This window comes from Gopherus flavomarginatus, chromosome 19, assembly GCF_025201925.1.
Source record: "Gopherus flavomarginatus isolate rGopFla2 chromosome 19, rGopFla2.mat.asm, whole genome shotgun sequence".
NCBI classification, from domain to species: Eukaryota; Metazoa; Chordata; order Testudines; family Testudinidae; genus Gopherus; species Gopherus flavomarginatus.
The window spans coordinates 8,440,645-8,465,166 of NC_066635.1; the positions used below are offsets into that span (position 1 = coordinate 8,440,645).

At 42.9% G+C, this 24,522-nt stretch overlaps 1 protein-coding gene across 2 annotated transcripts in view; it reads right to left on the minus strand.

The window, feature by feature from the left end:
* Positions 1–24,522, minus strand: part of ATP2A3 (ATPase sarcoplasmic/endoplasmic reticulum Ca2+ transporting 3) — a 139,489-nt gene that overhangs the window by 83,749 nt on the left and 31,218 nt on the right. For both annotated transcript variants that reach the window (XM_050929396.1, XM_050929395.1), the window contains exons 2-3: positions 4,611–4,628; positions 2,812–2,894 (exon numbers count right to left, since the gene is read on the minus strand). In XM_050929396.1, the coding sequence (XP_050785353.1) occupies positions 2,812–2,894; positions 4,611–4,628 (101 nt within the window). The remainder of the gene's footprint in view (positions 1–2,811; positions 2,895–4,610; positions 4,629–24,522) is intronic.

Below are 24,522 nucleotides of genomic sequence, written 5' to 3' on the forward strand. Positions count from 1 at the left end.
TGTCTGTCCTTCTGGGCATACAGGGGGAACTGTGAGAAGGCACTGAAGGACCATCACCACTCAACTTGTTTAGCCTCTCTCCCCACTGGTTACCAGCCAGAGTGAAAAGCAGCATTCAGGCTTTAGCCTATAATCCAGGATAGCCAGTTAGTCCAGGTTGAAAGCACCACCAAACTCAAGTCAGAAGTTTTTGCGTAGGACAGAAGCTTGGTTAGGGACAACCACCAAGTAAGAGCCCAAGTTAACTCTGCAGCGAAAACAAACTCTCCGTGGCTAATTGTACCCATTCTAGATAAAACGGTTTTCACGCAACTCATAAGCGAAGCTGAATTTAGTTTCTTACACAAGCCTTGCAGCAGAACATCACCTACTAAGCAACACCTGGGCTCAATGGGAGATGCTAAATACAATCTTATCTTTTCATGCAGTAACTTAAAACTTTTAGCAAGAAATAAGGGGAAAATCTGTGTAGGCAACAGGATTATAGGTACTTTCTGTCTTAGCCTTGGAGTCTGCACACAAGGCTAATGGCCTGCAAAAGGAAGTTTTAATGGACAAGAGACCATTAAAAAATAACAATGAAGAGAAAAAAAGTTGAGACTCACTGCTTCAAAACTGAGATTGCCCAAATGACTTCAGGGGCAGGCTGCTCAGGCCCCAAATCAGCAAAGCACTTAAGCACATACTTACAGTGACAATATGCTTAAATGCATTGCTAAACTGGGACTTTAGAGAATGCAGAACCTCTGCAGCTGTCACAGAAAACTACCACATCTATTCATGTCATGTGTCTCTCTTTGCATATTAACCTTCCTTTGGTTGCAGCTTTGCCTACTGCTTTAAAACACACATCCTGTCCTCTTTTACTCTTGTTCAACACCTATTCAGAAACATGCTGGTACATTAATTCTACATTCACGTGGTTAAAAAAATGTACTGATTTGCCTGCCATTCTCACTCAGAGCAGCTCATATTCTTGGATCTGCCAATATGAAGGGCTTGAACTTCCAGCGGTGTTGGAGGTGGGTGGAAGAGACGAGACAGGAGGAGGATAGGACAAGCTTAATTTAAGTGCTGAGCAACTCAAAAGACTTTCTGCTGTGGCTCCTCCAGCACATGGATTTTAACACTCCTGTTAAAATTCCTACTGATTATAGATCTTTTGTGCTGTAGTCACACTTTATAATGGTATTTCCTGAATTCCATGCAGTCGAGATTGTCAACTCTTTGGGTAGGCACGGTATTTTATTTTGCTTGTACAGCATCTAGCACAACGCGATTTCAAATTCAACTGGGGCTGACTTGATCACAGTGTACAAATACCCACATGGGGAACAGAAATTTGATAATACAGGGTTCTTCAATCTAGCAGACAAAAGTAGAATGAGAGCCAATGGGTGCAAGTTGACTCTAGATACAGTCAAACTAAAAATAAGGCACAATTTTTAACAGTGAGGATAACGAACCACTGGAATGACTTATCAAAGGCTGTGGTGGATTCTCCATCACTGGACATTTTAAAATCAAGAGTGTGTTTTTCTAAAAGATATTCTTGAGTCCAACCACAGCTATCAGGACTTGAAGCAGGAATTATTTCAGGGAAGTTTATGCAGGAGGCCAGACCAGATGATCACAGTAGTCTGTTCTGGCCTTAAAATGAATGTCTCTATCACGATGAAGTGCTTTATCCAAGGTTAGACAGCAGGTCAGTGGTTGAGCGGGATATATAGCCTGTGTCTCCTGACTCCCAATGCAATGCCTTGTCCTCTAGACTGCACTATCTCCCACTATACCACAGTACTTTGCTATTCTGCAGGAACTAGCTAGAGAGCCACAAGTACAGTAGACAGCGATACCACGCTAAATGAATGAGCTCGCAGTCTTCTAACTGGGCAGTTATCGAAATAGTTTGGAAGGAACTTATTACCGCACACCGTGAAACATTTGCAGCTGAACAGCTGTGGCTTTTTAGAAGTCTGACATGAATTTTCAGCATGAATTATCTGGATCAAAGGTTTAAATTTGCCAAATCATCACTAAAAACTCAGTGGGACAACCTGGTAATGGCCAAGTTTCAAGGTACCTAGATACTGTAGAGTTTCTAATTTGGTGGATATTATTGGGATTGGCTTTGAACATATAACATGTGGCTCAGTTAGCGGCATTTATACCCCTCAGGTCTTTCTGCCCATTTCTAATAGAATTCAGTGTGAAATTTAAAGAACCCAGAAAATTTTGGGATAACATAAGTGGCTTGATCAATATTGCCTAATATCAAAGCTGTGTGCAAGCTATTGTCAGTTATCTGCACAGTCGCTGCACTGCTGGTATAACTGGTTTGTAAAGCACCTAGAGTCACTTAGCATCCCATATACCTGTTCTGATTAAAGTGCTATACTCTGTCTAGACATACCTTCTTTTGGGATAAATTTTATCCCCTAAACTATGGTGGGTTTGGCACAGCAGACTTATATTGGGGTAGGAATCCTCTGCCCCCTAGCCATCTGAGTCACATGTCTGCTGCTGCAGCTCTGAGGTTGCAGCAGATCTTGCTGCTGCTGGTCCTCTGGTTCCAAAGAGAGCGCCTGACAGTGCCACCCCATACCTCCTTTCTGTTTTCTTTTCACTCACCCGCACAGACTTCCCCCAAGTCCTGTTTCCCTGATGCAGCATCAGTTCCACTACAGTCAGGACCTTTCCAAGTGCATAGAGTGGGTATCAACCACTACCTTTGCTTTTAGAGCACAGACAGTGTTGTCCGGTATTTATTTGAGAGCATCACACACAGAGAGAGGAGACAAGGATACTTACAAATGACACAACAGCAGCCAAGAGAAGAATGCGCACAAGGAGATCTTCAAACTGCTCCAGCACCAGCTCCCAGAGTGACTTTCCTAGCAAAACAAAACATGGAAGCACCATAAGCGCTACACAGGTGCTGAAAATGAACTTGGGTGAGCTCAAGCTACCACGCCTGCTTGAGTGCAAAGGTATTGTACTCCGCTTTGAGGTTGGACATGCTTGAGTTAAAATTACTGGTATTACTAACTGTGGGCTTGACTGAAGAAAGCATCTCTATTCAGGGCCGCACTTCAATATGCGCCTATGCCACAGTGAAGTCGCATGCCTAAAGTAAAGCATATGCCAAGTGCTGTCCTGAATCAGGACTCATATCATTGCCAGCTCAGCTCCAAAGGTGAGCGTGTGGCAGCCATACTGATGCCTGACCAGATCATGCTACACTCCACCAGCATGAATTACAGCCCTTGCCAGGGGCTGAGCGGAAGACAAATGGGGATGGAAGGAGACAGCCAAGAAACAAGGCAGTGTTTCCTGGTGGTGATCACAGATGGCTATTAGACAGAATGGCCCCGTGCACAGGGATATCACTAAAAACTGAGGCACCTGAAGTTTCCTTGGTTTAAAAGAAATGACACACACATTTTGAAAAGCCCAAGGTTTTTCTTTCAGTGGAACTGAGTTCCCTGCCTGCCACTGCAGAGCTATGCATTGCTCTAACTTCTGGGGTAACAGAACTCACCTTTCAAGGGCCAACATGAAGGATTTTCACAGCCAAAATCTGATCTATCTAATCAACATCAGACATGGAGCCTCCTCCAAACTAAGTTTGTTTGCATGTTTTGAACCAAAGAGACTAACATTCAGCCCCCTTCCCTTCATTCATGTACTGTTGGAAACTGCACATGCTCAAATTACAGGATGTATAAATGCTGGTTAGTGCTGAAGACAACCATTCTTCTTACACTTAAAAGGACTGCACCACCCTGCTTCATAATCCCCAACAAATCAGTGTACAATAGATGCCTTTTTATCTGAGAGCCAACAGTCTAGCAGTCAGAGCAGGGAGCTACAATCTAGATCCTCAAAGGTATTTTAGAGTCTAACTCCCATTTAAACCAATGAGAGTGAGGCACCTAAATACTTTTGAGGATCTGTACCTAAGTCAGCACTCCTGCATTCTATTTCTGAATGTCTGACTCACAATGTGACACATGGGGAGTCCCTTAAACCTCTTGGGGGCTCAAGTTACTCACCTGCACAATGGGTATAAGCTTATAATCTTTATGAAGTGCTTTGGGAACCACAGGTGACAGGTGCTATGTAAGTGTAAAGCACTGTTTTTACAGTAGACATGCACTGGTCTAGCGTAGGATGCCCTGTAAGTCAGGATGCTCTGTATGTGCAAGAGCTACTTTTTAACATTTCCATAGAATGAGATCTTTTACCATAATTTGCTGTACCAGGATCAAGAAGTAAAAAAATTCCTTTATGAGACAATTTTCAAGGTCAGTTTTTCAGCTCATGAGTCTAGACAGCGTCACTCAAGAGTGTGAAGTCATCTTGCTTTCCCCTCCTAAATCTCATACAGGTAAGTTTTGCCTTTATGTAACTGGGGTTGCTCTTAGGCCTCCAACTCTCTCCACTGCAAAATCTTTCCCTGGGCATTCAATCAGGTCCCTTGTGAGCTGCCCAGCAGTCTCCATGGACTGGCTGACACTAAGCTCCCTCCCAGAATACCTAGCGACATGCACTAAGAGCAAAGGGGAAGTCGAAAAAAGAAAAAGCAGAGTCAATATAATTCCACCTACCTTCTTCAGCAGGGAGTTCTGCAGATTTCCACCAACATGCCAAGGAACAGACGCGGTAGGAGAGAAAAGAAAAAGAAGAGATATTATTGACCTGGAAACAGACACAAGAATTTAGCACCGGAAACAAACTGCTTGAGTGGTTAGACTAGAAAGCTTTGTGAAAACCACATGTTCTCATGTACACACACACCTTAGGCCCCAAGAACTTTGGAAGGGGTGCAAAAAAGGCATCTATGTACCAAACATAACAGGAGACAACCTAACAAATCTTAAGGAAGAGAGGTGAGATGTAGGATGCCTCCAGGATGCTGGTTGCATGGAGAACACTATACACTTTAGAGACCAAACTAGAATTCATTTCCTTTTGTATCCCATGATAATCCTTCCCAATAGTGTCCACGTTTCTCCTTTGCTCTTCCTAACATTCATTTTAAAGAACAGAACACCAGTCTCCATTTCCCCATTACAGTGCAGCCAGGCGAAGGCAAAGGTGTCAGAGCAGAGGATTGGAATTACTCAGAGGTTACTCAATTTCAATAAAATACACATCTTCTTTCACACATCTTGACAACCCTGACAAGAGACTAAACTGCCTAGCCCTCACTTTGTTCATACAGTTCAACCTAACTTATCCAAAACTCCCTGTTATCAAAGAGTCACATTCCCTGACAGACTATTAATTATACTGAATAGACCATCATTTGCCCTAAAGCTTGATGGCCTGAAAGACATTTGGAAATCCAGCTTGCACTGAAAACAGTCCCACATCAGAAGAGTTGTCAGTTACAATACCTCTCACAAGCATTATATTTTAACAGACTATATAGGTTAAACATTTCAGAGATTAACAAAGTACGTAGCTTGTCTGCCTTTGTCTGGAGGGGGAGGAAGGTCAACCGATCAGAAGGGAATTAATTTTACTTATTTATTTCCGTCACTTATACTTTCCTTCCCAGACTAGCTCTGTGTTTTTCCCTCCTTTGAGTACAAGAGAGAAGATAAAGGTGACATTTTTAAAAGAACTCAAGGTTGGCCTAACACTGCTCCAGTGGGAGTTTTATCATTGACTTCAATGGGAGCAGAATTAGACCAACACTTTTCAAAATCCCATCTGTCAGAAAGGAGTCCCATTGCCAGCATCAAGGGCCCATTGCCAGCTTCTGGTCTTATATCACTGTCTGTCTGGGTTTTAGCATATCATTGGTGTGTCTCACACATGCATACGGATTTTATCCTCAACATGCATGTGAGACAGAGAACTATTATCATGACTTTACAAGAGGGGAACTGAGGCACTTTGAGACTATGTGACTTACCCAAGGTCACATAAGTCTGTGGCGGATGCAGGAATTGAACCATATCTGCTGAATCCTAGTCCAGTGCCTTGACTTCAAGACCATCCTTCCTCAACTTATTTTAGAACACTTGCAACCTCCTGAGAAATAAATACAAATGAGAATTCCATTCTCCCCACATGCACCTGGCTGGCTGGTGTCTGATTAAATCCCTGTAAGTCTCTCCAGTACACATGCTCACACACCATGAATGAATCAGAACTAACCTACAATATAATTCCTTTTTAAAAACAGCTCTGAACACTTGCCACAGACTTCACCAGAATTTACTCCCGCTGCGGTACGTCTGCTGGCTATTTTTCCTTATATTTTACAACATATGCTTGGAAGATTCAGAGTCGATTGCTCCTCCCAGGAGACAACCTGCTGGAAGGAGGACCCCTGGAAGGTTCCCTTTACAGAAGTTCTTCCTAATTCTTCTCCTAGGGAGACATTAGGCAGAAAGCCCATTGTTTGGAAGAGTTCTGATGCATCTGCCTGGGGAATGTTCCCAGAGGATTGGATGATGCTCAAAATAAATACGATTCCTCTGGGTCTGAAATGCTGAGACTACTGGGAAAATAGTTCAAGTGTCCCTGCTATCTCTTTTAGATGGGCACCTATCTCTCCACCGATCTCACTAGTATTTTGATATGCCTGGAATATACAAACTCCAGTTGGTGCTAACAACTTCCACTTTTACTATTGATCATTTCTATTGCAGTAGCACCTTCAGGTCTCAAATCAGGGCCTCACCATGATAGTCATTGTACAAACAAGTAGTGCAAAGACAGTTCCAGAGAGATTACAGCCTAGCATTTTGACAATATACAATAGGTGGATGAGCAGACAAACAGGGCATGGAAGGGCAAGGTAACCATAAACACCCGCGAGTTTGCACAAGTCACTAGTTATACTGGTCTCAATATTCGCTATAGACTGCTCTCCAGTACCTTCCAACCATATATTTTGACTATTTTATTTGGTCATCAGCCCTTTCTCCCACCTCTCTTTTTACACTTAAACCCCACCTTGCAATACCTACAACTGGTTGGGTCACTGATGTTACTATCAGTCGCTTCTGGGCCCCTACAAATACTCATTCAACAGATGCCCTGAGCTCCCTTGGCAATCCAGGGTGTTCTCCGGCTTTAACCAGGCACCTGCTGTTCCACCTTTCTGAGGTAAATCTGTCAGTTCTAAGGAGCACAGCCCCTAACCAATCTCTCAACCAGAGCAAAGCTTTACATCTTACTCATGGCAAGCAAAGCTGATACCTGCCCCAAGGTGAAAATAAAAGCCTGAAAGGAAAAAAAGCTCCTAACCTGAAATTGCCTGATAAAGAAGATTTACAGCATAGACTACAAGCTTCAGAGACTTCTCACATATTCCTAAGGATGAAAATATTTAACGGTAATAATGCAATAGGAAAAGAAGTTCCCTAAGGACTCTCAGGCATAATTAATAGTCTAATGTTTCCACACACAGATGGAATAATGGGGTAGATATAGGGCTATGCAATATTATGTGTTGCAATTATATACCACCACCCACAACCCACAAGAAGTTTATTTTGTTAATAGTTTATATATTTATATGCATGCACACACATTAGAGAATGAATCTTGGCATATATGTGTGTGTATACACACACACACACACACCATGGTTTTCACAAGTGGCCTGTGATTTTGTGTGCCTTACTTGATCCGTATGAAAAGGGCCCAGTTTTCAGAAATTTCTGAGCACTCATGCTCTGGAAGTCAGGCACCTCCAAAACACCTCAAGTCCAGCACCCAAAAACCCTAGCTACTTCTGGAAATCTGTGTCAGAGGATTTTCAATTCATACACACACAGGTGCACACAGGCTTATAAATGCTGAGGTGACACCCAAGTGATAAACTGCAAAGTTGAGTTATAAATGTATTTATCACTCACTTTTGCCCACATCATGTGCCAGTTCCCTCAGGGATTTACTCTAACAGAAAACCAGCTTTCCAATGGCACACACAGCACTGACTTCTAGCTGTGCGAAGTCCAAAGACAATGAATTTTAGCCTTAACATTTTTATTTCTCTCTGGCTATCAAGGGGTTACAATAACTTTCCCTGTTATTTCACATCTGGGGCCAGGAGGAGCGAACACAACCTAAGGTTAATCCATCTTTAGATTTTTCTCTATATGCAGCAGACAGCCCTTTAATGAGAAGAGGAATCAGGAATAACAGTGGTTTCTGCTACACTGTACCAGACCTCTCCACAGTGCACTGTGAAGGTTTCTATGGGATTTTGCATCGTTTGACAGAGCTACGTAGAAGCCTGACAGAGCCCAAACAGCCTGCACTTGCCGTAGTTTGCCATACTACGGCCAGCAGGTCAAAGTACTTCTAGCTAATAATGATGAAGGCAGGAGAATATGGTCCAGACAGCAGATGGGCTCCCAACGGAGGACAGAGGAAAACTGTGTGAGCTGGGGGAAGGGCAAGAGGCACATCCCAATTCTTCCACTTTCTCTATATCCTGCCACTTGCTGTCAAAAGGCCGTAAGACTGGGTGCTCTAATTTAATTGTATGCACACATTTCAGCCTGGGTTGGGAGCTGGGAAACCATCCTACACCAGGGTCCACATTGATAATGTTTCAGACAGCTCCTGAAAGCGGAAAGGGATGCACCAAGGTGCAGAGTTCCACATTCAAGGGTCACCACAGTACATATCTGATCCACTAAAGCATAGTTAGTTTCAGCCCAGACAAGTATCAGTGCTTCCACTGTGGAGGAGGAGGAAGATGCATTGAATTTTTCATGCAAATGGCTGGATCACTCTCTCTCAGCGGTAGCTAAGGCGTTCATTCTCTCACGCTCTGTCTTTTTTTTTTTTTTAAATATCATTAGCATTCAGTGAATGAATTCTCATTTCATAGCAAAGCACCGGTGACTCAGAACTGCAGACACATTTCAGAGGGAAGAATCTTTTTGAAAGGAATGAACAAAAACATCTCACGTAAGCTTCGATTTCTCCTTCTGTGGAGGAAGCAAGTAGAACTGAGCAAGATAGGTAATATGACAAAGCCAGACACGCTCACGCACTGTCTAGCTGTGGTGTACAAGTATTCAGTGCACTTGAGTTCCGAATCGTCCCCATAAAACTTAAGGACAGAGGGGGCGTGGGGATAAACACGGCAAGATGAGAATTGAGAGGACCGAGGTAACGTCCACACCAGAGAGGAGTCTGAAACACAAACACAAATCCAAACACCCTTGAACTTGAGAAAGCTCAGCTATAAACCTGAGGGTCAGACCCTTTTCTAACCTAGGATGAACAAAAACAACCAGCATTGAAAACGTTCACTAACACACACCCCAAACTGCAGTAACAGGTATTTTTGTACGGAGGAAGACTGGAACGTGCATAGTGGAGTCGCTAGCTGATGGCTGTTTGAGAGCAGGGATGGGACTTTTCACGGCTTATCAAACTCTTCCAGCAAAGTCTTTCAGAGCAAACAAACCTTTCTGCATTTTCAAAAGTTGGTTTTTCAGTAGATTCATATCATAGGTTAAGCTGATTGAGTGATGACGGGGATTTGGCTCACTGACTTCCTCAGTTTGCATCAGTGTCACAAAGTAGAATTCAGCCTGCGGAATCCAGATTTCATAAGCCAGCAAATAATGAATGTTATCTATCTGTAGTATGGCAGTGCTTGGGCATTACTATCAAGCTTGGGATCTCATTGTGCTAGGCCTTGTATGTACACATAGTGCAAACAATCCCAGCCTTGAAGATCTTATAATCTAAATAGATAAAACAGACAAACAGTAAGAAGCGAAACAGACGCACAGATAGAAGTGCCTTGCCGGCGGCCACAGCAGCTAAGTGGCAATTGAGAATAGAAGGCAGCTCTCTGGATTCCCATTCCAATGCCCTATAAACTCCCTCAGCAATAGGCTCTTCCTGCCACTTTTAGTACTAAACTGATCACTCACCAAAATAAAAATCAAAGGTCCATGTAATTAAATACCAATTACTTTGATTGAAATTTCCAAAGCAGATTAAGGGATTGAGTCACATCTCCATTCAATGGGCCTTGAGAGAGACAACCCTAGTCTTCAGCCTGATGTTTTTGTTAATAGTGAAGCACTGAAATAGGTAACTGACAGCAAACACAAGCTTTCCTTCCAAGCCCTGGTGCTCACTGATACCAATTAATGGACCAAATTTGTCTCTAGTGTAAGTTCAATGGAGTTTCACCAGGACTGATTTCAGTCAAATGTGCTTGAATTACTCTAACTGCAAATTAAGGCTGGGTTTGCATAAAGTAAAAGGTGACTCAAACCTAGATTATGAACTCTATCTCATCATACAGCAGCAACAGCACAGAGCTGGTGAAGGAGAACCAGGAAGTGAAACTAACTCGTCTATTTTCCATTGGCTATTTTCATTCAAAGAAATGCAAAGAGTAAATGACCAAAAAAAATTAAACTTGTTCAACTTTTCAATTAATAGCATCAGGTCTTACTAGTAACAGAGGCAGAGACTTTTTTTATTGTGATGAGTTTCCAAACCTAACTTCATCCCCTTTAAATAGTTACACTTAGGCATGGAGGGATCAGATTTTTATCAGTAAATGTCTGCAAACATTCGTTTCACCGCACACACACACACAAACCAATGAAAAAAATATTTTCATCACTAGCCATCAAAATTAACGGATACGCAAAACAAGAAAAATGTTGCCTGAGAAATTAGAGTTTGATTTAGGGATATTTACTTTGTATATTTTGACATGTGGTGTTGACAATGTGTGTTTTAACAGTTATGAATCTAACTTCTTGACTCTCCACACCTTCCTGTCATTAAATAATTACTGCCTGTCCCCTCTCCCAGCCTTTAGCTGCCACTCAGGTCAAAGAGTGGAGGGCACCTGGCTCCCACTGAAATCAACAGCAAGAATAAGAAAAGTTGCCGAGGCTCATCCGCTCCTCTGACCACTACCCCGTAGCTGCACGGCCACATGAGCATTCAATGGATGCAACAAGTGATCAGCACAGTTCTTCTTCAGCACAATGAAGCTTGCACAGGAAAACAGAGGGATTGAAAGAAACCAGAGGCTACGTTCCAAGGACTACACTAGAATTTAATGGCTATGAATTTAAGGCAGTGTACGTGTTGCTGAGTCACAGAAGCCACCAGAGCTTCTGTACGTTGTGGCCAAAAGAAACCTAATTTGGGGGAAAAGAGGGAAAAAAACTTGAGAGAATCAGCTCTCATGTTTTTCAATTATTGCCTTCAAAATGGGTCCTAGCAAACAAAAGGAGCCCAATTTTCTAGCTGCCCAGGTAGTGCTAACCTGTAATTTCTGTCCTATGGAAAATTCAGAAATTTTGAGCCCCCTCCTCATCCTAAACCATGATGAAAGGCCAAAATATTGAAGTTTTCTATAGAACAAGAAGTTGTCAAAAATTTCAATATGGGAATATCAAAATGTTTTGTTTTGAACATCTCTGATCAAAACAAAAAGTTTCTGTATTTGCAAAACAAAACGTTTCATTCGGAGGCAGGTCAACATTAAACTGCATTTCTGTATAGTGCTGCACTGCCTCATGGGAGCTCTAGTTCTGAATGCTTCATGCCCCGTGGTCCCCTAGGGGGTCAGGCTTCAATGCACATTCCATGATGCACTGTAGTTATTGACTCCTATGACGCACTGTAGAATCATAAAATATCAAGGTTGGAAGGGACCTCAGGAGGTCATCTAGTCCAACTCCTGCTCAAAGCAGGACCAATTCCCAACTAAATCATCCCAGCCAGAGCTTTGTCAAGCCTGACCTTAAAAACCTCTAAGGAAGGAGATTCCACCACCTCCCTAGGTAACCCATTCCAGTGCTTCACCACTCTCTGAGTGAAAAAGCTTTTCCTAATATCCAACCTAAACCTTCCCCACTGCAACTTGAGACCATTACTCCTTGTTCTGTCATCGGGTACCGCTGAGAACGGCCTAGATCCATCCTCTTTGAAACCCCCTTTCAAGAAAGCAGCTATTAAATCCCCCCTCATTCTTCTCTTCTGCAGACTAAACAATCCCAGTTCCCTCAGCCTCTCCTCATAAGTCATGTGTTCCAGCCCCCTAATCATTTTTGTTGCCCTCCGCTGGACTCTTTCCAATTTTTCCACATCCTTCTTGTAGCGTGGGGCCCAAAAGTGGACACAGTGCTCCAGATGAGGCCTGAACAATGTCAAATAGAGGGAAATGATCACATCCCTCGATCTGCTGACAATGTCCCTACTTATCCAGCCCAAAATGCCATTTGCCTTCTTGGCAACAAGGGCACCCTATTGACTCATATCCAGCTTCTCGTCCACTGTAATCCCCAGATCCTTTTCTGCAGAACTGCTTCCTAGCCATTCGGTCCCTAGTCTATAACAGTGAAGGGGATTCTTCCGTCCTAAGTGCAGGACTCTGCACTTGTCCTTGTTGAACCTCATCAGGTTTCTTTTGGACCAGTCCTCTAATTTGTCTAGGTCCCTCTGTATCCTATCCCTACCCTCCAGCGTATCTACTACTCCTCCCAGTTCAGTGTCGTCTGCAAACTTGCTGAGAGTGCAGTCCATGCCATACTCCAGATCATTAATGAAGATATTGAACAAAACCGGCCCCAGGACCGACCCTTGGGGCACTCCACTTGAAACCGGCTGCCAACTAGACATGAAGCCATTGATCATTACCCGTTGAGCCCAATGATCTAGTCAGCTTTCTATCCACCTTATAGTCCAATCATCCAGCCCATACTTCTTTAACTTGCTGGCAAGAATACTGTGGGAGACCGTGTCAAAAGCTTTGCTAAAGCCAAGGAATAACAAATCCACTGATTTCCCCTCGTCCACAGACCCAGTTATCGCCTCATGGAAGGCAATTAGGTTAGTCAGGCATGACTTGCCCTTGGTGAATCCATGTTGACTGTTCCTGATCACTTTCCTCTCCTCTAAGTGTTTCCGAAGTGATTCCTTGAGGACCTGCTCCATGATTTTTCCAGGGACTGAGGTGAGGCTGACTGACCTGTAGTTCCCTGGATTCTCCTTCTTCCCTGTTTTAAAGATGGGCACTACAGTAGCCTTTTCCCAGTCATCTGGGAAGTCCCCGGATCGCCATGAGTTTACAAAGATAATGGCCAATGGCTCTGCCATCACATCCGCCAACTCCTTTAGCACCCTCGGATGCAGCGCATCTGGCCCCATGGACTTGTGCTCGTCCAGTTTTTCTAAATAGTCCCGGACCACTTCTTTCTCCACAGAGGGCTGGTCACCTTCTCCCCATGCTGTGCTGCCCTGTGCAGCAGTCTGGGAGCTGACCTTATTTGTGAAGACAGAGGCAAAAAAAAGCATTGAGTACATTAGCTTTCTTCATATCCTCTGTCACTAGGTTGCCTCCCTCATTTGGTAAGGGGCCCATACTTTCCTTGACTTTCTTCTTGTTGCTAACATACCTCAAGAAACCCTTCTTACATACATAGCTATCAGAGAGGCGAATGCATGGTGCATCGTGGGAGATACAGTCCAGCCACAGAGCTTGTCCCACAGGGAACAACAGGACATGAAACATCCAAAAGGACACCTTCCATGAGGCAATGTCACACTTTGAGAAATGCTGCTCCCTACTGACTGGACTCTAAACGAAACCTTTTAGGTCAGTTTAACAAACCAAAATATTGAGATTCAGGCCAAACTGATCCAAAATGAAATATTTCATGTTAATTTTTAAAATTTTCCAATCGAAAAATCAAGGATTTTGCAGAAACTACATTTTCTGTTGAAAAATCATTTTGCTGGAACATTTTGTTCTCTTTGTACAGCAGCCAGTGCAAATGGATTCTGATCTGTGACTGGGTCTCCTAGGCCCATAATCTACCATCATCATACTGAGGGAAGAAATTATAAGGTATAAATCAGACTGCTTCTCACAATCTAAAAACTTAAATCACCATTAGTCACCCAGACTGTGCCCTTTCAATTTTCCAAACTGCCCTACAGAATAAGAATAGACTTATCTTTGCCTCTGCTTCGTCATAGTGCTGACCATGCAGGTTTTTCCTTTATAAGTGTTTGTCAGGGCAGGATAAACTGTTTTGCCACCTTCTCTTCTCACACACATAGAAGGGACACATGCTGCCATCCACTTTAAAAAGATAATAAAAAGCTTCAGTTAGCAGAGCTAACAAATTACAGACCAATTTCAAACACAAGAACAAAGAGGTGAGTAATTTTTTACAGCGCCGGGCACAATTTCTTTCCTAATGAGAGTGGTTGTAATGATCTCTTGCAAGTCATTTCATTCAGCTGTATAGCAGCTACCGTCCTGGAGTCTTCATATTTCACCTGCTCTAGAGAGGGAATCTCATAAAATAGCATTGACAGCCTGTAAAACAAAGACACTCCCTTGCAGGAAATGTGGAATTTTAATATTGTAGAAGTTTATTGCATAAACCATGCCAGGAGACCACAGTAAAGGTGACCAGAGCTGATATGCTGAGCTCCCCAAAAGGGTTCTCTTACATGTCCGTGTTTTGGAATCCTGCAGGGCCTCACAGAATTGCATGTCCAGTTATACTAGGTTAAAATGGCATTCTGACTATTGAGCAGCCACATGAGTACCAACAGACTATCCTCATGTTCCCCATAATTACTGTGGATACCCAGAGGGATTACTAAAGATTTGCCACTTACCTGTCACTTTGGATTTCTCCGCTACCCACCCTCCCACCACGCATGCAATAACTGGTGCATTAGCTGAGCTGCAAAATATTGACACGACCTCCTCTAAGAGCATCTAAAGAGACTGGTTATCCTGGGCGGATTTGGAGCTGGCACTCAGAATACTGCTACGATTGACTAATATTAATAGTTCAGTCCTTTGTCAACTCAAATAAACTGCCTTTGTGGGATGGGCACCCTCAGGCTGGCAACGGAAAGGAGTAAGGGCACAACACTCAGGTGACGAGAAGGAGACTGAATGCAAAGCCACACGTGGTCAACGTGGCCTGGAATTCCAGCTGGTGATACACACCGAGGCAAAGGTTCTGATGAGAAGCTCTGTGGCATGGGGAAGAACAGCAGCACTGGCACAAGAAACAAACGTATATCAGCAGGTTGAAAAAGTTCCAATCTAGGGGGTCCTGCTTTGCTTTACCTCTCTAAACAAAGTCTACTTGGGTTTTTTTCTTAAATCACATGTACTGCAGTAGCACCTAGGGGCCCCAGTCCCGTGCCAGGACCCCGAGGCACTATACTCCTTAGCTCTCATACAGCACTTTTCATCCACAGATCTCAAAGCACTGGATAAAGTATCACTAGTCCCATTTTACAGAATGGGGAAGCACAGAGAGGGGAAGTGACTTGCCCAAGGCCCCCCAACAAGTCAGTAACAGAGCCAGGAATAGGACCCAGGTCTTCAAGTCTTGGTTCAGTGCTCTGTCCACTAAACCACATTGTCTCTCTTAGACAAAATTATTCCAAGAAGTCACTCTCCCCCACCCCCTCTTAGGAATGTCCTTAAGAATCAATTATCTTTCCCTTACGGGAGGTATTTCTGCTGTCACAAGGTGAAACAAGGAACATATCAAGATTGCCCCCACAAAGGCCTATGAAGTAGTAATCCCACAATGCCTTTCTTCTCTATCCCACTGCATTCGCTTCACAGACCTGCTCTCAGATTCTCACCCCCCCCCCAACTTTGTCAAAGGTAAAGTCAAAATCAAATGCCACTGTATAGCTCACATGGGGACCATACAGACATACTGCCCTGCCAGTGTTCCTGCTCTGTGGACTACTGAGAGGGTAGCTGTTGGTTTGGTACCTTTCACCACATTAAATTCATATAAAAAAAAGAAGACCAGCACCACCACCAGAAGGAAGATGATGAAGTCCATCATCCTCCAGTCACTCACCCAACCTTAAAGAAAGTGGGGCAATAAGAAGGGACCTGACCTCGGCTTCGAGTACCTGTAGCATTCAAGTCAAATCACTGTGTTGTAGGAACAGTGTACGGTGTGAAAGACAAGTACTTTACTGGCTCGACATTCATAGATTATTAGGGTTGGAAGGGACCTCAAGAGATCATCTAGTCCAACCCTCTGCTCAAGCAGAACCAATTCCAAAATGGCCCCCTCAAGGACTCACAACCCTGGGTTTAGCAGGCCAACGCTCAAACCACTGAGCTACCCCGCCCCCCCAAAATTGTTCCCTCTCGCCAAGGTATGTGAGCACAGATGTTCATCAGCTGCCACAATGGTGCTTATCTATCTGCTAGCTTTCCTTAGGCCATATTTCTCATTTTGTAAGGTTTTCAGTTTTTGAAAGGGGAAGGGCGTGGTTGAATCAGTTCCTTTTATATTGCACTAAATGATACATGCCTCATTTTCTAGATTCTGCCAACATCAAAGTGGAAAAAAAAACAACCAAAAAACAGGAGGTCAATTAAAAGAACAAGAATCCCCAGACTATCATCAGCCAGGATACGGCACCTATACATGACACAGAACAGAAAACCAGACAGCACCATTTTGGGACACTTTTGTTCGTCGAGAAGCCATGAAACATAAATTGTTATTTTAACCAACTAAATTTCAACCCATACTTAGGCTCAAAAACTCATCACAAAAGATAATCTGCTGTGTTTCAAGCTGCAGTGACAGTTCACACAATGTCAGATTGGCAGCTTTTCACTCTGTGCGCTTGAGAAAGCTTTTGATGGATTTCATTGGCTTTAAAACCCTTTGCCGGTTTGTTTTAAAAGCAAGTTCGGCTGATCACTTGTTTAGAGAATATCCAACTTGAAGACAGAGGAGTTCCACTATTTATCACCTCCTGTAGTTTCACTCGAGTTACACAGACTAGTGCCCTATAGTGATGCTATTTGGGAGGGACGATATACCAAAAAACAAACAAACAAACAAACAAAAAAACCTAGCCTATCTTTAAAAATTGCTTTAAATTAATCTGGGATCAAACACACCACAATCGCATTTGTATTACTACTGCAAGGCAGAGTTAAGGTCATCTGAGTGCCTTAACTGTATATCTCTTACCATGTTTGGGTGTCTTAAGTGAAACCTTAATTTTGAATTTCCTTGGTTTATAATGCTCGGATTGGGGACAACCGTAATACTCCTATAAAATGCTCCTCCCACCCCATCCTAAATTACTCTCACCTTTAATGTTCAGTGGAGTTACTCTTGAGTTACATTGATGTGAAAAGAGAATTAGGCTCAGTGGCACCAGATGGGAAAGAACACTAGATCAGCAGTTCTTCCCCAGGGCCAGCGCAGGATTGTTCCCTGTAACATTTTCTCCAGTGGAACATTTACACTCTCAGGTCTCTTGAATGTCGTGTTGTCACCAGGAACAACACAGAAAGCTGCAAGGTTGGCTTCAGAGTGGAAAAATCTTTGATTCTTCTCCTGGAGAGTTCATTTGGGGAACCACCCTGCATATTTCAGGACTCTGCCACTTGCTGGGAATGTTTGATAAATAGGCGCTCCCAGCCATGCAACTCCACCTGCTATTGGCTCACTCTGTGAGCTGTACCCAGGTTGAGAACTCCAGGGGAGACCCATACAAATGCTTTTCTCTGCACTTTCCTTTTAACCTAGTAGGCTGGCAGGGCAGACAAGAGTACATTCTGCACCTTACAGCTGATTCACTTCTGCAGGGTCATAAGTGGAAAACGCCTGTTCCTGAGCTGCAATTTGAGTAGGGAGGGGAGAAAGGCTTACAGGGCCTCTCAGAAGCAGCAGCAAGAATCACGTTTGTTATTGCACACCAGAGACAGAAAGAGATAAGCGATACCACAGCATCAACTTAGCCATTTAACGAGAAAGCCCTTGTACAGTAAACACCGGTAGTCACAAAGCAGAAGTGTAACAGAATGGGATGGAGATTCAATTCACACAGGAAATGCTGACACCCTATCAGATGCCTTCATCTCTGCGTGTAGGGTTCTCTCCCATGCATTTCTGCAGGGCAGGGCTGGGGGAGGGAGGGGAAGCAGTCCAAGATGAAGTTGGTTGCATAAAAGGAAGCTTGTTTTGTTTGCTACTCACTAGTAAGCAGACCCCAAGACTAAGGCTTGTAGCTTGGAAACTCAAGCTACCTACATTCAGCAAAGAAATTACAAACCGCAACAGCAAACTTGCTTGCATTAAAGGAAAAGTTAACTAAATACTGTACAATGAACATATGCAAAGCACATAAATATTTCACATGAGAAAAGATAAGCGTCTGGGGAGGTGACCATTCAAGAGCAACTACAACCTCCAGCAGTGTTAAATAAGACAAAACACAAAGAAGATATCATTTAAAGTTATTTAAAATTTGTCCATCCATTGCTCTAGGAGTATATACAACACTGATATACCACATACATCCTCAGTCCACACTGTAAACCCACAATCACCAGTTAAGTCCCCCTCCCAAGACATACACCATCATCTGATGACTCAAGAATATACACTACATAGTAAAACGCCAACGTACAGCGTAAACTATGGCCCAATTACTAAACCACGAGTGTTAGTAGCTCGCTCACTTTAGCGGGAGGTTGGAGTTGATTGATTTGTATTTGTTCTACTTGAATGTATCCTTTAACTTCTGCATAGTGCACCAAAATATACAGCATTACGAATAGAACTATACCAGAATTAGAGTAATAGTTCTCAAACCTTGGTCCCTGGACCACCAGTGATCTGCAGAGTATTTTTACTGGGGAAAGCTGGTTGGTCCACAAGCAGCTGGCTCCTCCTTTTTTCATCTGCCTAATTTCATTAAGAGGGACAGCTAAAAACAACAAATACTTTCCTAATATTACTTTTCTACTTAAGCAATTTCTGTAGTTGCCACAGAGATGTTACATGATGGTGAATGGAAGGGAGGTCACCGTCCATTAGACAATCTCAAGATTGTAACAGAGCAGAAGGTCTGCTATAGTTAAGGTTAAGAGTTGCTTATAATTTAACAGATGATTTTTCTAACTGCTCTATAACGCACCAGCTTACTCAAATTGTCTTCAAAATTGTTTAAGGAAGGAGTTCCCAAATATACAATCCCCCTCCAAAAATCACAGCTTCAAAATTTTACTGTTTTATAACTTCTTTTTTGTGCACACCTGGGGCTTGAACTCTGATCCTCCCCAAACTGACATCACCAGCTTGAGATCAATCATAGCTGGTGTCCAGGACTCATTGTGCCTTTGAAGAAGCATTTATTCAAGGTAATATTTAGAACAGCAATAGGGGTAGAACCAAACTGAGCTCAGAGAAATTTACAAAAGGTGAGAATGATCATCTCTATTTTACAGGTGGGGAAACCGAGGCAGAGAGGGAGGATGTCACTTGCCAAGGTCCCACAAAGCAGGTCAGTGGCAGACACACAAGTAGAACCCAGGTCTGCTGAGTTTCACTTTAGTGCCCAATTCACTGGGCCACGCTGCCTCCCCAAACCTTAGTATTTAATTTACCAGATGCCAATACTGCCCCAATACTTCCCTCTCCACTATGGTAGCAGCCATGATCTTCCCACTGGGCCACTCACAACCCCACTGGCAGCGGTTGGTAATTAATTGAATGGATCACTTGTTCCTTCTCCTGCAAGATAACCCTATCTCCATTAGCTCAAGGAACAGAAAACTTGAAACCACACCAGGTCTCCTAAACATCAGTGAAAAATATGACGTTGTCCCCATCTGATCCCTTACAGTCTCTAACAATAACACTCACTCTGCCAATATGGTATGAAACACTCTGGGTCCCAGCACAGCAAGTAGAGAGATTATTCCCTTGCCCAGACAAAGGCGAGAGATGGTTCGTCCTCCAGAAGGAGAGAATAGTTGTTTCACCTACAAGATTTTCAGCCCCACAACTTCCAAATGAGAAAGATGCCAAACAAACCAGCCATTTAGTATCTCCCTTCCCCCATTTCGTTTCCAGTACTCATTACAGGGAGGAACTCATAACCCTGAGAACTAGAATTAGCATGTGTCGGCGTCGCACATCCCTTCCTACTACCCCAACCACTCAACTGACCCTCAGCCACGCCCAGAGCATTCCTGCTATCTCAGCACCACTCAGCCTTCCACACTCGCATGCAAGCCCCATTATACTCTCAGGATGAAGCTCAACACTCGAAAAGGTAAAAAGAGTTTCTCTTTCAATAGCATGTACTGATACACAGCTTCAGGGCATCAGTTTTTACTAGGGCTGTCGATTAATCCCAGTTAACTCAAGCAATTAACTCAAAAAAGTAATCACAATTTTTTAAATTAATCGCGATTAATCACGGTTTTAAATCACACTGTTGAACAACAGAATACCAATTGAAATGTACTAAATATTCTGGATGTTTTTCCACATTTTCAAATATATTGATTTCAATTTCAACACAGAATTCAAAGTATACCATGCTCACTTTATATTATTATTTTTATTACAAATATTTGCACTGTCAAAAAGATAAAATAGTATTTTTAAATTCACCTCATTCAATACCGTAATGCAATCTCTTTATTGTGAAAGTGCAACTTACAAATGTAGATTTTTTTTTGGTTACATAACTGCACTGGAAAACAAAACAATGTAAAACTTTAGAGCCTACAAGTCCATTCAGTCCTACTTCTTGTTCAGCCAATCACTAAGACAAGTTTGTTTTCATTTACACGAGACAATGCTACCGGCTTCTTATTTACGTCACCTGAAAGTGAGAATAGGAGTTTATATGGCATTGTGTAGGTGGTACTGCAAGGTATTTATGGGCCAAGATATCTTAAACATTTGTATGCCCCTTCGTGCTTCAGCCACCATTCCAGAAGACATGCTGATGATGCTCATTAAAAAAAATAATGCGTTAATTAAATTTGTGACTGAACTCCTTGAGGGAGTATTGTATGTCTTCTGCGCTGTTTTACCCGCATTCTGAAATATATTTCATGCTATTGCAGCCTCAGATGATGATCCAGCTCATGTTCTTCATTTTAAGAACGTTTTCACTAAAGATTTGACAAAACGCAAAGAAGATACCAATATGAGATTTCCAAAGATCGCTACAGCACTGGTCCCAAGGTTTAAGAATCTGAAGTGCCATCCCAAATCTGAGAGGGACGGGGTGTGGAGCTTTCTGAAGACTTAAAAGAGCAACACTTCGGTGTGGAAACTACAGAACCCGAACCACCAAAAAAGACTATACCCTCTCCCCAACCCCAGAGATAAGAATGGATGCTAGTTATCCCAAACTGGACCCAAACCAAATGGCCTTTGACTCCTGCCACAAATCCAAGGAAGGATGGTCTTGTGATTAAAGCATTTGACCAGGACTCAGGAGAACTTGGTTCAATTTCGGACTCTACCTAGCTTGTGGTTTATTGTCATGATAGATTGTGATTCCTACAGAGGACAGGTTGCTTACTTACCAGATCAGCGGTCGGGGTTACCAGTGTGGTTAAATGTTACTGGATGTTTGGCCGCATATGTGTGTTCCCTCTGTGTGCCACTCCAGCCCTGCGTAGACAGCTGGCCTGGCACATCTCGAGCAAACCCACTCAATGCCCACAAGATCTGTTAAGGGAGCTGTGACGTTATTGTGACCGTATAGATCATTGTTGCAACTGACGTCCTATAGAGGCACCAAATCTTGTACAGAGGTGGTCTAGTAAGGTGTCTACTAAAAGGTTGTAATTTGCTGGTTATGATTATGCTGTATGTGTGTATCATTTTTGTATTTGAAGTGATGAATATTGGCTATGTACTTGTATCTCAATGTGTTTGATTCTAAGTAGCACCAGTGAAGCATTTGGCCAGCTTATTGAGAAGGGACTCTTCAGATGGAGTGCCCAGTCAAGAAACACTTAACTGACAATGGACCTTGGGAGACGCCAATCCCCATAAGAGGAGTCTTCCTGGGAATGTCCAAGGCAGCATGTGAGCAATGGCTGCTCTACCTGTCGAGAACTGAGTCATGCATGGACATGTGACTTGCCCATATGACTACCAAACTCTATCTTGCTGCTCCAATTTTCCACAGTAAGAAGAAAGGAAGCACAAACCACATGGCAAAAGGACTATAAAAGGCAGCTGCATCATCTCCATTATATCTTCAATCCTGCTTCTTACCTCTGGAGGAACCTTGCTGAAAACTGAAGCTCTGAACAAAGGACTGAATGACCCATCCAAGCTGTGGATGTTCCAGAGACTTGATTTGAACCTGCAGTTGATTCCATCACTGCTACAAGCCTGAATCAAGAACTTTGCCACTGCTGTATGTAATTGATTGCTTTAACAAATTCTAGCTCTCCTCTGTATTTCTTTCTTTTTATGAATACACTTTTAGATTGTAGATTCTAAAGGATTGGCAACAGCATGATTTGTGGGTAAGATCTGACTTGTATATTGACCTGGGTCTGGGGCTTGGTCCTTTGGGATCAAGAGAACCTTTTTTCTTTTACCAGGGTATTGGTTTTCATAACCATTCATCCCATAAAGAGTGATGCTGATGGTGATACTGGAAAATTGGAGTGTCTGAGGGAATTGCTTGTAAGACTTCTGGTTAGCCAGTGGGGTGACACCGAAGTCCTTTCTGTTGGACTGGTTTGGTGCCTTAATAGTAAAGGAAACCCAGCCTTGGGCTGTAACTGCCCTGCTCTAAGCAATTTGTCCTGAATTGATACTCTCAGTTGTGTCCCACCAGAGGCAGCTTCGTTACAGGAGGAAGGCAACCAGACAATTCCTCAGACTCTACCGGACCACTAATGAAGGTATGTCCGTAACAATGGACCAGCTCAGTGAACAGTGGGACTTTCTGTTCCTCCCTAGGCCAGACAAAAATACTCCCTTTGGGATATATCTTTATACCCCAATATAAACAAGATAGTACTGCCCCTCTGACATAGTTCCTTACTGCCCTCTGACATAGCTAGTTATCACCCATCACCTTATACACGTTGGTTCGATGAAAACATCTCTATTACGTACTGTCATCCTGACTTCATTTTTTTTTTTTAGGAGGGGTCAGCGTGTTCCTGTTATCCTTAGGGAATATTGTTGTACCATCCTTGATATCGGGATGTTGTAGTATCACTTGACATTGGGATGTGTTTGTGTAAGCACTCTGTAAGTAGCACTTCTTAGGAATGTGTATTTCTGCAATATCAGCCCCATTCTTTCCAGAATCTGTAAGCAGGTCCTGCCTCATACCAGGCCTCTAATACAAGGACTTATGTCTCAGGCTCTCTTCCTACAACAACTTCCTGTGTCACCTTGGGAAAGTCACTGAATATGTGCCTCTATTGCCTGTCAGTAAAATGGGGATAATATTAACTTTCTTCCACCATTTGTCTTGTCTTTATAGACTGTAAGCTATCCAGGGCAGGGACCATCTTTTACTCTGTGTGTGTGCAATGCCCCCGTACAACGGGGCCTTAATCTAAGTTACTGCCTCTAAGTGCTACATTTATACTACAACTACGAATAGCCCAATGACCAGAAATTCGTGGTTGTGCTCTGTGGTAGCCAAGGAAGACACACACATTTACTTGATGTTTCAGGGATAGTAGCTTTCCTTTCTGTCCTGAGTTCCTTCCAAATATGAACCAAATATAAACCCTGTATTAAGGTATGAATTAAAAGAAAACCCTCAGAACTTTCTTACCTCAATGTTACAAAGAAAATCAAAACCAATTACTCACCCCAAACTGATTAAGTGACATGCCCATGGAGTTTGCAGCATAGTTGGGGATTTAATCCAGGTTTTCTAAACCCAGTCCAGTTCCTTAACAACAAGACCATCCTTCCAATATTTTAGCTACATGATCCATTACAAACATGCAATACAGGTTGGCTACTCCCTTCCTCCCCTATAGTCCCTTGACAATGCATGGTTTTTCCCCATAGTGCTGCAGAACTGGAAATCTTTGCTGCAAATCTTTGCCTAGTATCCAGATTTGTAAAAAGGCAGGAAAAAATTAACTCCAATTATTTTTTAGCAATATTCAGGCAGTTTCATTCCTCAGCAGAGCACAGTCTGCAGTTGGAAAACAAGTTTCCCTCCTGCACTAAAACAGGTGATAGCATGAGACAACTCTGCAACTTATTCTCCACTGCTGTGCCTAGTCCAGCTATAAATGCCTTAAAGTGGCAGGGCTGCCATGATTTCCCTTTAGAGACTATTCCATCACTCTCCAGCCCAGCACTGGTAAGGTCCAGGAGAGGAAAAGCAGAGTTGCAGGTCATAAATGAGGTACAATAACATAGCTGTACAAGTAAAAAGCCTCTGCACTATACCTGACTGTAGCCAGCACTATTTAGTCCAGTGTTTTTCACACTAGCAATAAATTTTCGAGGGAAAACAAAGGTCAGATTTCATGTTTGATCTGCCCACAAGCCAACATGAGTTTCTGCCAAATAATTGGCCATGTTGCACGCAGAAACCTGAACATCTAGAAATACAACATTTGATCTTTTCACAGCATCTTGATCCCACAGTTTCTGTGAATTGTGGAGAAAGGGGAAATAAAACATGGGCTAGACTGGTTAGAAAATGACCCTC